This window comes from Odontesthes bonariensis, chromosome 5 (genome assembly GCF_027942865.1).
Source record: "Odontesthes bonariensis isolate fOdoBon6 chromosome 5, fOdoBon6.hap1, whole genome shotgun sequence".
NCBI lineage: Eukaryota > Metazoa > Chordata > Actinopteri > Atheriniformes > Atherinopsidae > Odontesthes > Odontesthes bonariensis.
This window is the reverse complement of record NC_134510.1, coordinates 17,019,938-17,034,492: the sequence shown is the minus strand read 5'-3', so window position 1 is coordinate 17,034,492 and position 14,555 is coordinate 17,019,938. Positions and strand designations below refer to the sequence as shown.

The 14,555-nt window shown below is 43.6% G+C and overlaps 1 protein-coding gene across 1 annotated transcript in view; it reads left to right on the top strand.

The window, feature by feature from the left end:
- The first annotated feature begins 1,497 nt into the window (after positions 1-1,497).
- The window catches only part of ddc (dopa decarboxylase), a 34,037-nt gene continuing 20,979 nt past the window's right edge, over positions 1,498-14,555 (top strand). The window contains exons 1-4 of the mRNA XM_075465076.1: positions 1,498-1,642; positions 4,012-4,219; positions 4,809-4,922; positions 5,047-5,166. Of these exons, the coding sequence (XP_075321191.1) occupies positions 4,019-4,219; positions 4,809-4,922; positions 5,047-5,166 (435 nt within the window). The 5' untranslated portion in view covers positions 1,498-1,642; positions 4,012-4,018. The remainder of the gene's footprint in view (positions 1,643-4,011; positions 4,220-4,808; positions 4,923-5,046; positions 5,167-14,555) is intronic.

Here is a 14,555-nt window from a genome sequence, read left to right as displayed (position 1 = left end):
TACCACAATCATTCTTCAAGTTCAAATTCTTCCAAACCGCATGGAATGTACATTTCAGAGGTATCTACGGCTGTGAAAGAAAACAGAAATGCAAGAATGAGTGACAGCACTGGATGAAAATAGTTTTGGTAGAGTTCTGAAAGGTGGAAAGATGATCCTAGCACCAAAATAATAAGGGAAGTCAGCAAAACTCTGTTTTGGGCAATCAGGAAGTTAATTTACAGAGATGATATTGGGAGTCAAAATCTGAGAATTGTCTTAGTGCTGAGCATGAAGATCCTTGCGTTACCCTACATCTCTGCTTGAGCCCCAGATGCTCGCACAGTGAGTTTTTGATTAAATAATCACACATTTTATGGAATTCTAAGAAAAAATAAACATGCATGTTGCCATGCCATGGTGTTCTTTTTTGCCTGCCCTGTGCTGCTTTTCATGTCAGATAGCCAATAAAAACAATCATTACCTTAAATGAATACGGAACCTCATTTTACATCATCTCTTTGAACTCTCAGAAGAGTTTCCTGTTGTATTCACACATGAGCACATTGGAACTTTTTCTTGCCCTAATACATGGGAGCTGGCTGGTACCAAGTCTGATGGAGACATTATTTGATCACACACAGCTCCTCTAGAAAATTTCTAGAAAACGCCAGGGCTGCAGAGTGTGTGAGAAATCGGCTTTGGATACTTGGCCCATTGCAATACCATTGTATCGTATTGTTTCGTGCAGCCGATATAAAGATGGACAAGCCGTTGAAAAACCTTACTTCGGTATTGGAATCGAAATTAAAAAAAGAGAAAAAAGATTTTGACTACCGGTCACAAATGTGAGATGAGATGGTTCTCACTCTGAAAGTGGTTGCTCCAACTCCCCCTCCCATTCAATTGTGTTTATTACCATATAACACAGGATATAGCACAGTATACACTCAACTATCGTTTAAAAGATAATTAAAGATAAACAAGAAAGTTCAGAATTTTTCTTTTTAGATCCAAGATTTTATACAATTGATTTATATTCATTCTAGGGCTTTCCATTAAATCTAATTTATTTCCACAAGATTTCACCCTTCTCTGTTTATTTACTCTTATTTTCATGATCCATATGATCAGCAACATACATACAGCAAAGATTCAGACAAAAATCAATCTAAATCGGGTTCACTGTTGCAGTTGTCCCAAAATCAGGTGAGAGTCTTTATCATAACAGGAATTGAGAAGCACTTTCATTTTTTGAAGTCATTTTCTCAGGAATTACAGAAGATTCTATTTAAAACACCCAAACTCCTTTCAGCTTATGATATAGATGACTTTTTGTTTTTCTGCTAACTACATATTGTCTTGTGAAATTCATGTTTATTTCTGCTTATGCTAACAGTCTGTGTTAAACTCACTCTCTCTCTCTCTCTCTCTTTCTTGCGTTGGCCATGAGCCCCTTTCCCATTGGCTGGCCAGGTGGGGGTTGGTGGGATGGAGGTGGTAAGAGGCAAGATAAAAGGAGCAAATGTCTCTTGTCCTGCTTACACACACAAACACACTCAACACGTGTCTGGCTGTCTGTTTGTCCGTCTGCCAGTGTACTGAAAAGAAGAGGCAAGGATCCACTATCCGAACACCGCTGCTGAAGCTCTCACCTGAAAGTGTGAGTAAACACATACACACACGAACATCCATACAGCATGTCTAATCCTATTTGAGATAAGGCTGAGGATAAGGGCTCTGCCTCTCAACAGGGGGAAAAAGACCTGCACAGTGACACACTTGTTGAACGATAAGGCAGTAGTGTAGAGCGGGGGGCAATGTTCATGTGCCATTGTGCTGTTTGAATAGGCAGTGTGATGGAAATGTGTGATTGGATTAAGATATTTTTTTAATGCAAGTGATTTATTCCCTAATCTATGGTATGTTCTTGGTTTTGTCACGTGGGTATGGGGAAGGTAGGACACTGATGCGGAACTTTCAAAAGAAAACTTGGTTTATTTCATAAAACAAAAAAATTAAACAGAAGGCGGATTCAAAAAACGAACTGTGACAAAATAAACAAAGAACTTGACATGGCATAGGATAAATAAATACTTAACTTGGCAGGAAATAACAGGTATCATGGGAGGTATCATGGGAGGTAAGGTAAGTATGGCAAAGATCCGGCAAACAGACAGGGGAGACAGGGGACTAAATAGAGGGCTGGGAGTGATTGTGAATGAGTGCAGCTGATGGGGAAAACACAGGTGAAGTGAGTGAGGCTAATGAACAAGCATGGGAAGTGAGGGGAAAAACAATGGCAAGACTAAAACTCAAAACCAAGACATAAACTGAAAACCAAAACGTAACCTAAAACATGAGTCCCGTGGCGTGACAGGTTTGCTGTGTGGGAGAGAGCAGGACCTTGACACTGCTCAAACCACATCTTGTTTAGGGTCAGAATGAAGATTTTTTTTTTCAGCAATCTCAGAAAGTGGTGGACAGAGATTGGGTTTAGGCCACATACACACAGAATAATACGAGGTATATAAGCGTATAAGAGGATCTCACAAGCTGTTGTCGTTGGGAATTCTGTGTATACTGCCATTCTGTATTTATATGTTGTTCCTGTTAATAAATTCCCCATAAGAGGCTGTGTGGTGAATCGGGGATGGTTGCCTTCTATCAGCCGATGTGTAGATGGTTTATGAAGAAATCTGCTGACACGGACTCAGTCAAACACAGAAACCTTTGCCAACCAGGTCCATATCAGAATTGCAGAATGATGCATCAAATCTGGAGAGATGATCCGAGCCCAATGTTTGAATATAATCTCTACCTCTCTACTTACGCATCGCCTTATTATGTGGGATAACTTTCCCCTATTTGGTAGCCCTGAAGATGCTCCGTGTCCCCGTCTCCAGGCATATAGCCAGAAAATAATGTCTATGGCTTCACGCCTTTGGAATGTGTTTTCCTCCAAATGTCCATATTTGACTCTATGTACCTCTTGCTGGGGACACATAGACTCTGTGACTTCAGTGATGCTCTTTTTCCAATGTTCTCTTAAGTATCAGACACCTCAGCTGCAAAGGTGAGTCTGACTACACTTTTCTCCAGTACAGCTGTTGTTAATGTTAATGCATATGTTCTTTATTTTGTTAGTCAAGTGTTCATGTTTTTAAAGAAATTCCAGATGGAATTCTTGTTTAGGCAGTTAAGTAAACTGCCTACTGTGATATGACACATTGACTGTGCAACAAATGTCTGAAGGAATATATAAGAACTTAATTTTAAGCATGAAAGTCAGTGAAAGGATACAACGTGAAGCTAGCAGACCGGTTTAAGACCAGCTAAGAGGGTCAAGAGTCCACACATTCATTTATTATATGCAGGCTTATACAAACTAACAGCAGCATAGCTTAGGGTCAGTGTGCATTTGTATTGCAATTCATATATATCATCCTGGTCAGTAAATGCAAACAGCATTTAATCTCTCACATTAAGTTATACTTATAAAGACAGGAAATGATTATCTCTAACCAACCATTTTGATGGTGTTTGTCAGGCTAAAATAACTTTTTAGAATAACACCCTTGCCAGTTGAATTTTTGAATGTATTCATTTGGTTACGTAAAAATGAATGTTCCATTTAAACTGATCAAGCAACTACAGTCTGATCTTGAGGTCAGAATATAGGTTTGTAAATATGCCCAGAGGGCATTAAAGATAAAGTGTTTACATAATTAAAATGTGTTTTAAAGGATATTAGAATCCATACAGGTTTAGAAAGTTTCCTTTAAAATGTGTAACTTCATACAATTAGTTCATTCAGATCTAGAATAGCTAGAATGTATGCAAACTGCACTTGACATTAAAACCTGGTTAACTCCCCATCCGACCATTAGATCAAAAGGTTAAACTGTTGTAAAGTGCATGCGTTCCTAAAAAATAAATCACAAAGTCACATCCAGCCTGTTAAAACACCACAAAGGTGTGTTTTATTAAAAAAAATATTAAACAATTCAGAATCTCTGTGTTATCTTTCAGTCGCACTATGGATGCTGCAGAGTTTCGGCGCAGAGGCAAAGAGATGGTAGATTACGTGGCTGACTACCTTGAGAAAATAGAGGAACGGCCAGTTTACCCAGATGTGGAGCCAGGATATCTTCGTTCTTTAATCCCCACTGAGGCTCCGCTGGAACCCGAGAGCTATGAGGACATAATGCAAGATGTGGAGAGAGTCATAATGCCAGGGGTGAGCTGACACCTTTGCTGGTCTGTTAATCATTACAACACTGGGTACTCATGAGACATAAAATGGCACTACTCTTATCTATCAGTGTCAGACCCAGGAACTTAGGACATAGATGCAGGGATAAGGTATTCCAATAACGAGCTTTATTGAAAGGATCAATTCTCAGAGAAAAAAGTAAATACAGGATATGGAATTATCTTAATATACTTCTTCCAAAAACGGAAGAAGCATAGTTATAAAAATTATCAAAAATAACTCTCGCTCCACTACAAGGAGGAAAAACACAAAAGACTATTAAAACGTTATATGTAACACAAAATCACTCCCGCTACGGAGGAAAGACCAAGTAGACTATGGTAAGTAATAAAAACACTCCTGAAAACTGGAGGCACTAGACGATGAAAAATATTAAGAAAACAAAGAATCACTCCACTCGGAGGAAACAAAAGAGCTATGAAATATATACTATGATTGAACCAAAAAGTTTAATTTTTCACAATTGCTGGAAGCCAATTATGGTGGTTCATAGTGAAGAGCTGTGGTTGGGCTATTTTTCTTACTGTTTTCTGCATGGGTTATCTTTTCCCAGGTCACCCACTGGCAGAGCCCAAAGTTCTATGCTTACTTTCCAGCATCTTCCTCCTACCCTGCTATGCTGGCTGACATGCTGTGTGGAGCCATAGGCTGTATAGGATTTTCCTGGGTAACAAATACAGCTATATTTCTGTATCTCTACATTTCAAAACTGTTTGAATCTTTAGCTCATTTCTTATAATGAAACAGCAAGCTTTTACACATTTGTTTGAATTTTGGTTGTGTTGTCTCAGGCTGCCAGCCCAGCCTGCACCGAGCTGGAGACAGTGATGTTAGATTGGCTGGGAAAAATGCTGCAACTGCCTGAGTGTTTCATTGCTGGGACACACGGTCATGGAGGAGGTGTCATTCAGGTAAGTATCCTTTTGTGTATGGAACAGAATAACTTCTTGACACGCAGGCAATGACTGTGCTTGCAGCTGTGTGTGTTGCTACTGTGACGACCCCTCCGCTCCACTAGTTGTCCCTGTCCTTTTTGTTGTGTCTTCCCTTTTGCAGAGAGGAAATTTTTCTGTGCCATCAGAGTTAGAATACGAATTTCTAATATTGAATTTTTACAGCATCAAAATCAGACTTTGAATTTGAAAAACCAACAGTGTAAAAAAAAAAAAAATTCTAAAAACAAAAATTCAGTGTAAAAAAATTCAACTTAAAAAAGTTCAGTGGAAAAAGAACCAGACTCAACAGTAAACAGGGAGAAGCAATCGATCCCTGTCTCAAATTATCCAACGGCAGCCAATCAAGTTACGCTCCATTGGACAGATCAGCCATGTCCACCAACGCGGGTGATGGTGCTTCGGTGAGTGAGTTTACTTTATTTGCCATTTGTGTTAGTAAAATTGAGAAATAGATATTACTAATATCTATTGAGCTGATCTGTCCAATGGAGCGCAACGGAGGCTGCCGTTGGATGAATTGAGACAGAGATCGATTGCTTCTCCCTGTTTACCCGGATGTTGAGTCTGGTTCTTTTTCCACTGAATTTTTTTCCATTGAATTTTTAGATGTTGAATTTTTTTTCAGATGTTGAATTTTCAAATTCAAAGTCTGATTTTGATGCTGTAAAAATTCAATATTAGAAATTCGTATTCAAACTCTGATGACACAGAAAAACTTCCATAAGAGTAAGGCAGAGTGCTCATCAGGCTGATTGAGCCACACCTGGGGCTTGTGTCTTAAAAGCTCCTTTCCTGCCAGTTACGATCCCCCCCTGACTTGGATTGACTTGGTTAGACCAGGTTACGGGGCTGCAGTTTTGTTCTGTTTTTTGATCGCTTACACATCCACCCACTCACGCATGCATAGACTATTGACAACTGACTTCCACGTTTCCTTAGTTTAGATAATTTTGTTAATAAAAGTTATTTTGAAATTGGAAAACCATTACTGGGCATGTATTGTTGTAATGTTTTAAATACTTGAACGCAGTTTTTCTAGAGAAGATAATTGTTTTGTATATGGGAGTATCGTCCATTGACTCTTTTGGGCTGTCACATGCGCGAGCATACCGACAACCGGTAAGTGACATGCTGTTTGTAAGGTCCCCATGCCAGTAATGTGAGAACCATGCATATGGTTTTGATGGTAAGGCTTGTGACTTTATTGTCGGATGGTGTATAAAGTGGTGTGATGTTTCTGCAGTGTGCAAGTTGTTGTTTTACGTGGAAGGTTTAGCACTTGCCCCTTGGCCACCACGTATTTGGCTAGCATGACAGGCTGCGCAAACAGCGCAATCGCCGCACAGGGAGCGCCGATTTGCACCAGTCTGTGTCCTACTGTCAGTATTTGACAACCTCTAGCAATGAGATTGCGCTTCAAATGCCCCGGAGTTCCCCTTTAAGGGGGGGGGGCATTTCTGCGTTAACTGCGACACACACAGACAACCTGGTTTCCGACCATAAACCGCCCTTTATTCGGTGACATAAGAGATCAGCTGTAGCTATAGTGAGCGGTACATCTCCTGTTGTGAATAGAGGTGACATTTTTTTTTTGGGGGAGAAGTTGACGAAAGTGATGTCTGTTGGTTGTTTTCGTCAGTGAGCCAGCTGCTATTAAGTCTGTTTGGAGATCGTGTGCTTTGTTCGGCACTGAGTTGTCTGGTCCCGTGCGCGGCCGTGGTAAATCACGGTGTTTCTGGCGTTAGTGCGAGTTCCCTTTTGGAGTTTGTGGGCGGGTGTTTTTTAGAGTGTACCATGTAGGACTGAGGGCAGAGTAATTCTGTCATTTGTTTTCCTTTTTTTTAAATTTTTTTTGGTTATCTTCCAACCTATTCCGGTGTATGCGTTGTCCGTAACACGAACGTGATTGGTCCGCAATTAAGTGCTGGCATCTAGATGGGCACCTGGGGTCCTTGGGCAGGTAGCATTCCTCCTGTGTTAGCTGGGTGGCTGGCGGCGTTGGCGTGGCGTGGCGTGTTTCACGATAAGGGAGAAGTAGCAGGAGCTTCTTTCCCTACGCTCGCGGCATTATCCGCTGCCTTGGCACCGAAAAATTGCTTGCGTTTGGCTGAGTGTGCGGCGTCGACGAAGGCACGTCTGCTTAGACATCCCAAGTTCCAAAAACTCATTTCAGGGAGATGACTCAGTCTCCTCTCCACCCCTTGGAGAGGAGACTGAGACTGAGACTGGACGCACACCATACACAGACTTGGGATGTCTGTGTATTGTGTGCGTCCAGTGTCGGCCTGAGTAGTGGGGTTGCCTACGGAGCCTTCCCAACACTTGTGTTTTCAATGAAATATAGCCATAGATTCCTATGCTGCGCAGTTCAGCTGCTGTTCTCTTAAGTTAGTTTTGTGGAGTGTATGAGGTGTGTGTGTGCTTGCTGCTAGCTGCTGCATTTTGGGTTTCTAACCCTGTCAGTGTGTTGTCTCCGTTCCCCCCCTCTGTCCTAGTGGCCAGAGGGATGAGTGCCTAAGTTGTATAGTGGTCCACAGGCTGAGGGGGGCTAATTTCTTTTCTTGTTTACTTTTTGTTTGTCTTATTTGTTCGTTCCCTCATCGAACTCCCCCTTAACACCCGGTCCTGGCCCAGCCAGCTTGGGTACTAGCGGTGGCTTACCTAGGAAATTCAGTCTCCTCGAGTTACCAGTCACCAGTGTGATCAGTGAGTTTGTAAAGTGTGTGTGATTTCAAACCTAAAGTGTGCAGTGTGCATTGCTCTTGACTGTGTTACCGTAAGGGTTGTTTCCCCTCTCGTGTGTAATAAGGGGTGCGTGCAGTGCTTGAATATTGAGGACTATTTGTGTTCTGCCTTAGGGGTTTGTTCCCGCCACGTGTGTTATGGAGACTGGGCCTTAGTCTGTCACCGTTCTGCTGAGTTGGCTGGTAGCCGGCCGGGTACTGTAAGGTTTCATCCCCCCATGTTTGTCTGTTTATTTTGTTCTCCTGTGCAACACTTCCTATGGGAAAAAGTCTTTTTAATGTGTAATTTAATAAAAATGTGTATTTTTATACTTTTTTAAACATCCTTGTCGTGTGGGTTTCTGACAGAGTTCCCCTTGCTCTAAGAGTGTTAATCAAGGGGTGGCGTAGTCTACTGCAGGGGGCGCTGCCGCTACATAGTCTACAGTAGGGGGCGCTACAAGAGTGTTGTGAACGTGGTCAGAGCATTTGTCTCGGAAGCACATCCGGAGCTGCAGGTGAGTCGCCATTATTTTTTGGTTGCTTTACCGGGCTCGCGGGCGTTATCACATAAGAACCCACCACAAGTAACATCCAAAGACTAGGGGGGAGCTTAGCTAGATGTTGGTGAGGCAGTTGGACGGACGGTTCTACTGTGACGTTGCAGTGTCTGTCGGGTGACCAACTCAGGTAAGTTGTAATTTGGTTCGGTTGCATTGGTTGGGTCTCTAAAAGTTGTCCTTAGGAGTGAGTGTGAGCGTGTGTGTGGTTGTTTGTCTCGTTTGTCTCTGTGTGACCCTGTGATGGACTGGCAGCCTGTCCAGGGTGTACCCTGCCTCTCGCCCGATGACTGCTGGGATAGGCTCCAGCCCCCCTGCGACCCGACCGACGGATTCAGCGGTATAGAAAATGGATGGATGGATGGATGCATTGGTTGGCGTAATCTGTGTGTTTTGGACAGGTAGCCTAATTGTGTGTTAGTTGGCATGGCTAGTGTGGAGGATTTTTTGAGTGATCCGTCCGAGGAGGGTCTGGAGCGCTGCACACGCGACCAGTTACTGAGGATTGCTGATCATTTTGAATTGGAGATCAGTGATAGACGGTATAAGGAAAGTATCAAAGCTAATCTGACTGAGTCGGAGGTTATCAAACCTGTTAAGTTGCAGGCTGCTGGTACAGTTTCGGAAGCTGTTGTGTCTGGTGATCCTGGTTTAACTTTTGAACAGAAGCGTGAGTTGCTTCAGCTACAGGCTGAGGTGGAACTTAAAAGGCTGGAAGTGGAGGAGCGTAGGCTAAGTTTAGGGGGTGCGGGCTATGCTTCTGGTAGGTCAAATTCTGGTTTGTTTGATTTTGCCAGTAACCTGCGCTTGGTTCCTCAGTTTGGTCAGCGAGATCCGGACACATTTTTCTCCCTGTTTGAGCGCGTGGCTGACAGTAGGGGGTGGACAGATTCAGACCGAACGCTGTTGCTACAATGTGTGTTAACAGGTAAAGCGCAGGAAGCGTACTCTGCTCTCACAGTAGCTGAAAGTAAAGTTTACATCACTGTGAAGGATGCTGTTTTGACCGCTTATGAGTTGGTGCCGGAGGCTTACCGACAAAGGTTTAGGAGCTGGGAGAAGTTTGGGAAGCAGACTCATGTTGAGTTTGCCAGGGAGCTGGAAACTCATTTCAGTCGGTGGTGTGCTTCCTTGGAGGTCAGCACTTTTGGTGACCTTTGTAATTTGGTTGTTCTAGAGCAGTTTAAGAACTCTATTCCCGGTCATATTGCTGTGTATATTAGTGAACATAAAGTGAAGACTGCTGCCAAGGCCGCTAAGTATGTGCTGACACACAGGGGTGGCCGTGAGTACCACTCTCGGGATGATTTTGGTTACCGGGGAGGTGGTAAACGTGGTGCAAGTCATGTGAAGGGGGATGAAGGAATTGGTCATCTGGGTAACAGCAGACCAGAACGGGTTGCATATGGTCAAGTACAGTTTGATTCAACGAGAACATGCCATTATTGCAAAGGCAGGGGGCATTGGAAAGGTGATTGTCCTAAATGCAGGAATAGTGGTCCCCAGGTTAAATCTGCTGCTCTTGCTGCCTCTGACCAATGTGTTAGTCCTGTCATTTCCTCCTCCCAGCAGGTGGAAGCTGGAGGTAGGTGCAGTTTGGATAAGGCGGATTTCTCAGCTTTTGTCTCGGATGGCTATGTGTCACTGGTTGGGAGTGATGCCACTGTGGCGGTAAAAATTCTGAGAGATACAGGGGCTTTTGACTCATACATTGTGAGTTCGGTGTTGCCTTTTTCTGAGGAAACCAATTGTGGAGGTTCTATTTTGATGCGGGGAATGGGGCTAACGGTGTTGCCAGTTCTGCTGCATAAACTGACGCTGCACTGTGGGTTGGTTCAGGATGAGGTTGCCATGGGGGTGCGTCCTGCACTTCCCCTTAAGGGGGTGGATATTATTCTTGGTAATTATCTTGCTGGGCGACGTGTGTGGGCTGATGGTCTGCCACCTCCACCCATGGTAACATCTTCACCTGTTGTTACAGGAAAGCCAGATGAGAGTGCTCAGTGTTTTCCTGGAGTTTTCACGGCCTGTGCGGTGACACGAGCTATGTGCCGTGTTGAGTCTGAGTCTAATACTGACCTTGAGGATGAGAGAGCAGGGGAGAGTGAGGTTTTCTCTGTAGACATCCCTGAGGCCTAAAAAAAAAAAAAAGTTTGGTTCCTGTTGGTTGTCAGTTGATGTCATGGGTAGGTAGGGAATTTATTTTATTTTATTTATTTATTTTTCCAGTGGCAGCGAGTGATAGGTAGTTTTTTTTTATTACAGCAGCAATGGATACTCCCAGCATGTTACACACACACACATTTTATATGAACAAAATATGTAGTCAATACAACCTGGACCATTGGCATTGAAGACTTCTCAAGCAATATTTCATAAATAAATGTAATAGTTTAGTTAAAGTGTCACTCTGGTGTTCTGCGACTCATAGCCCTGTTGTCCAACATTACTGCCTGCTATTAGTAGGAAACATATAATCAATGTTATTTTTAGATCATTATCATAGATCTATCTATAATAGGATAATTCCAGCCAAGTTTAACCCATATCGTTTTCCTGAGGGTCTCCCAGTGTTGGGGTGACCCTTTAATCTGATTAAAATCTATCTGACCAAACCGCGGTCTAGATCTCCACAGAACGTCAGAAGTAGCCTAGTGTTTTTTTCTCTCATGTGTGTAATTATAAAAAGTGTAATGAAATTGATTTATTTAAGAGGGTAGCACATTTTGATAGTCCAATAACACCCTGTCAAAAAATGCTCTCCCTTCTCAATGCATTCTTGTAAGACGACTTATCACCTCACTGCCACTGTATGGCAGCATGTTCATAACATTTTCTAATCAATATTTAAGAGGGTAGCACATTTTGATAATCCAATAACACCCTGTCAAAAAATGCTCCCCCTTCTCAATGCATTCATGACAATGATGGAGCAGGGTCACCTAAATAAAGACAGAAGTGTCCCAAATACAAAACTCAAATGGTGAATGACACCCCATTTGTGCACGTTAAGCTAACTGCTCCTTAATACGATAAGTGTTTTATTACTTTGCATGTCTTCCAAAAGAGAAAATAATCAGACGCAGGGCAGCGAAACATTATGGGCGTGAAAACGAAACTTAGAAAATCGGTTCGGCGCATGCGCAAAACCACAAAGTAGCGATTCTCGAGAAGTAGGAGAAATCGACACCGGCTGCTGACACAAATGAACAAGTGCACTGCTTGACTTCTTCAAGGACATTTTCGAAAGATTTCCTACCCAATCTTACAATTTTGTTTGTCACGCTATTGCATGGACAAACAATGGAGACCACGCATATATCCATCTTTCTCCCGCAACCATATTACACGCGCTACAGATCCAGTCTGCATGCAGATTTCACATGAAGTCGTTTTCACGAGAGCATGCGCTCATCCTTGTACAGGATGAAGAGGTGCTGTACAAAAACGTAATTATAGTTCGCATTAAAAAAAATTCTTCCCCAAGCTCATAAAATAATTTGGGTCGCACGTAAATTGACAGGGTCGGTCGGAAACCGGAACCAAAAAAAATTTTTTTTTTAGGCCTGAGTTTATTTTATCTGTTTCTCGCAGTGACCTGCTGGCGGAGCAGAGAGCAGATCCCTCTCTGAGTCAGTTGTTTGATCAGGTTCTCACTGTTGAGGAGGCAGAGAGTGTTGCAAATGGGTATGTGTTGAAGGATGGGTTGTTGGTGCGGAAATTGTTGCTGCATTGGGAAAACCTTATTGGTGACCCGGTCTGGCAGATTGTTGTTCCTTCCAAGTTTCGCAGTGAGGTGCTGAAGGCTTCCCATGATCAGTCTGGGCATCTGGGTGTCCACAAGACTTATTACATTCTGCTGTACTTTTTCTGGCCTTGGTTAAAAAAGGATGTGTCAAGGTATATTAGAACATGCCATACATGTCAGATGACCGGTAAGCCAAACCAGAGTATTAAACCGGTTCCTCTGTATCCTATTCCAGCAATTGCACAGCCATTTGAACATTTGATAACTGATTGTGTCAGTCCCTTGCCTCATTCCAAGGGTGGTAGTAACTATTTGCTGACAGTAATGTGTCAGAGCACAAGGTATCCAGCTACCTACCCACTTCGCACCATTACTGCTAGGTCTGTGGTAAAGGATCTGACGCAGTTCATTTCCATCTTTGGCATTCCAAAAATAATCCAGAGTGATCAGGGATCAAACTTTTCCTCTCATCTGTTCGCTCAGGTTTTGAAACAACTGAATGTAAAGCATAATCGGGCTTCTGCGTACCACGCTCAGAGTCAAGGGGCTCTGGAAAGATTTCACCAGACCCTGAAATCTCTGTTGCGTGGCTACTGTGTTGAACTAAACCAGGACTGGGAGGATGGGCTGCCTTGGCTTCTGTTGGCTGCTCGAGAAGTGGTGCAGGAGAGCACCGGGTTTAGTCCAAATGAGCTAGTTTTTGGACCCACAGTGCGTGGGCCACTCAAATTATTGCATGATGCTGTGGGGCTGTCGGAACCTCCTAGTAATTTGTTTGATTATGTATATAGTTTTCGCCACCGGTTGTATGCTGGGGGGAGATGGCTAGAGAGAAGTTGACCTCTTCCCAGGAGAAAATGAAGCATCTTTATGACCGTAAAGCTGAGCAGCGGCAGTTTAGCCGTTTACTCTGATAAATAAGTATTTATTTGGTTTGGTGTTTGTTTGGTGACGTACCAAGTCGAACTCACCTAATTGAACATGACATTGATGTAGGTGAGACGCAGCCAATCCGCCAATGTTTCTACCGGGTGTCGGAAGAGAAGCGCAAGGTCATGGACAGGGAAATGCAGAACATGCTTGACAATGGTATTGCTGAACCCTCTGCATCTAGCTGGGCATCACCTTGTTTGTTGGTAGATAAGTTTGACAAGAGTCCCAGGTTTTGTACGGACTACCAGAAGGTAAATGGGGTCACAAAACCAGATGCTTATCCCCTGCCGCGAATGGAAGACTGCGTAGATCAGGTTGGCTTAGCTCCGTTTGTGAGCAAGTTCCACTGTCCAAGAGAGCCAGGGAGATCTCTGGTTTTATAACTCCCTCTGGTCTTTTCGCTTACTCAGTTATGAGTTTCGGGTTGCAGAACGCACCAGCGACGTTCCAGCGCCTTATGAATATGGTTGTGTCTGGGTTGGAGGGTTGTGCCGTCTACCTTGACTATGTTGTGATCTACAGTAATACGTGGGAAGAACATCTGGTCCGTATTAAAAAACTGTTTGATCGTCTAGCTGACGCACGCCTAACCATTAACCTGGCAAAGTGTGAGTTTGCCAAAGCCACCGTCACATACCTGGGTAAGGTAGTGGGGCAGGGGAACGTGCGGCCTGTGCAGGCCAAGGTGACTGCAATCGTGCAGTATCCAGTACCGGCAACGAAAAAAGAACTCCAGCGGTTCTATAGGAACACATCTGACGGAGGTGTTTGGTGGTCGGTAGCTACGCCCCATGTCATGTTGTCACGGCTGAAATGTTTACTCATATGACACGGACACAACCTGCGCGTGTTTAATAAGTTAAACTTACATGTTGTCTCCTTTGTCTGCGGCGCTCTGCTCTCCTTTCTTCCTTCATGAACGAAGAAGTATTGCCTGCGCTCGATCCTTCGTCTCCTGACTCTCTCTCTGTGAGCTCTTCCAGCCTCGATTGTTAGACGCCCGATGGGATCGTCCATGATTAATATCACCGTCATGCAGACCATGAACACGGTGGCCTCCCCGCTCTCCATATTAGCTTCTTGGTGGTGTTTTTTTTTTCTCTCCTTACTTTTCGCGGGTTTTGTTTTCTTTTGTTTTGTTGTTGAATGTGGTGCTAAAGTAACACGTCGCTGTCGCAGACGGTTGCGCCGCATCAGTCCCGACTCATGTGCGAATGCAGACTGAAACAGTTCCGCTGGGGAAGGGCAGTTTTCAGAACGAAATTCGAGGAGGACCGTTCTTAGAACGGCTCTGTCCGAAAGCGGCTAATGTGAAATCTGTCCTCTGTTCTCCTCCTGTGCTTGCAGCTCCACGCATGGACCGACCTTTCCAACTGCACA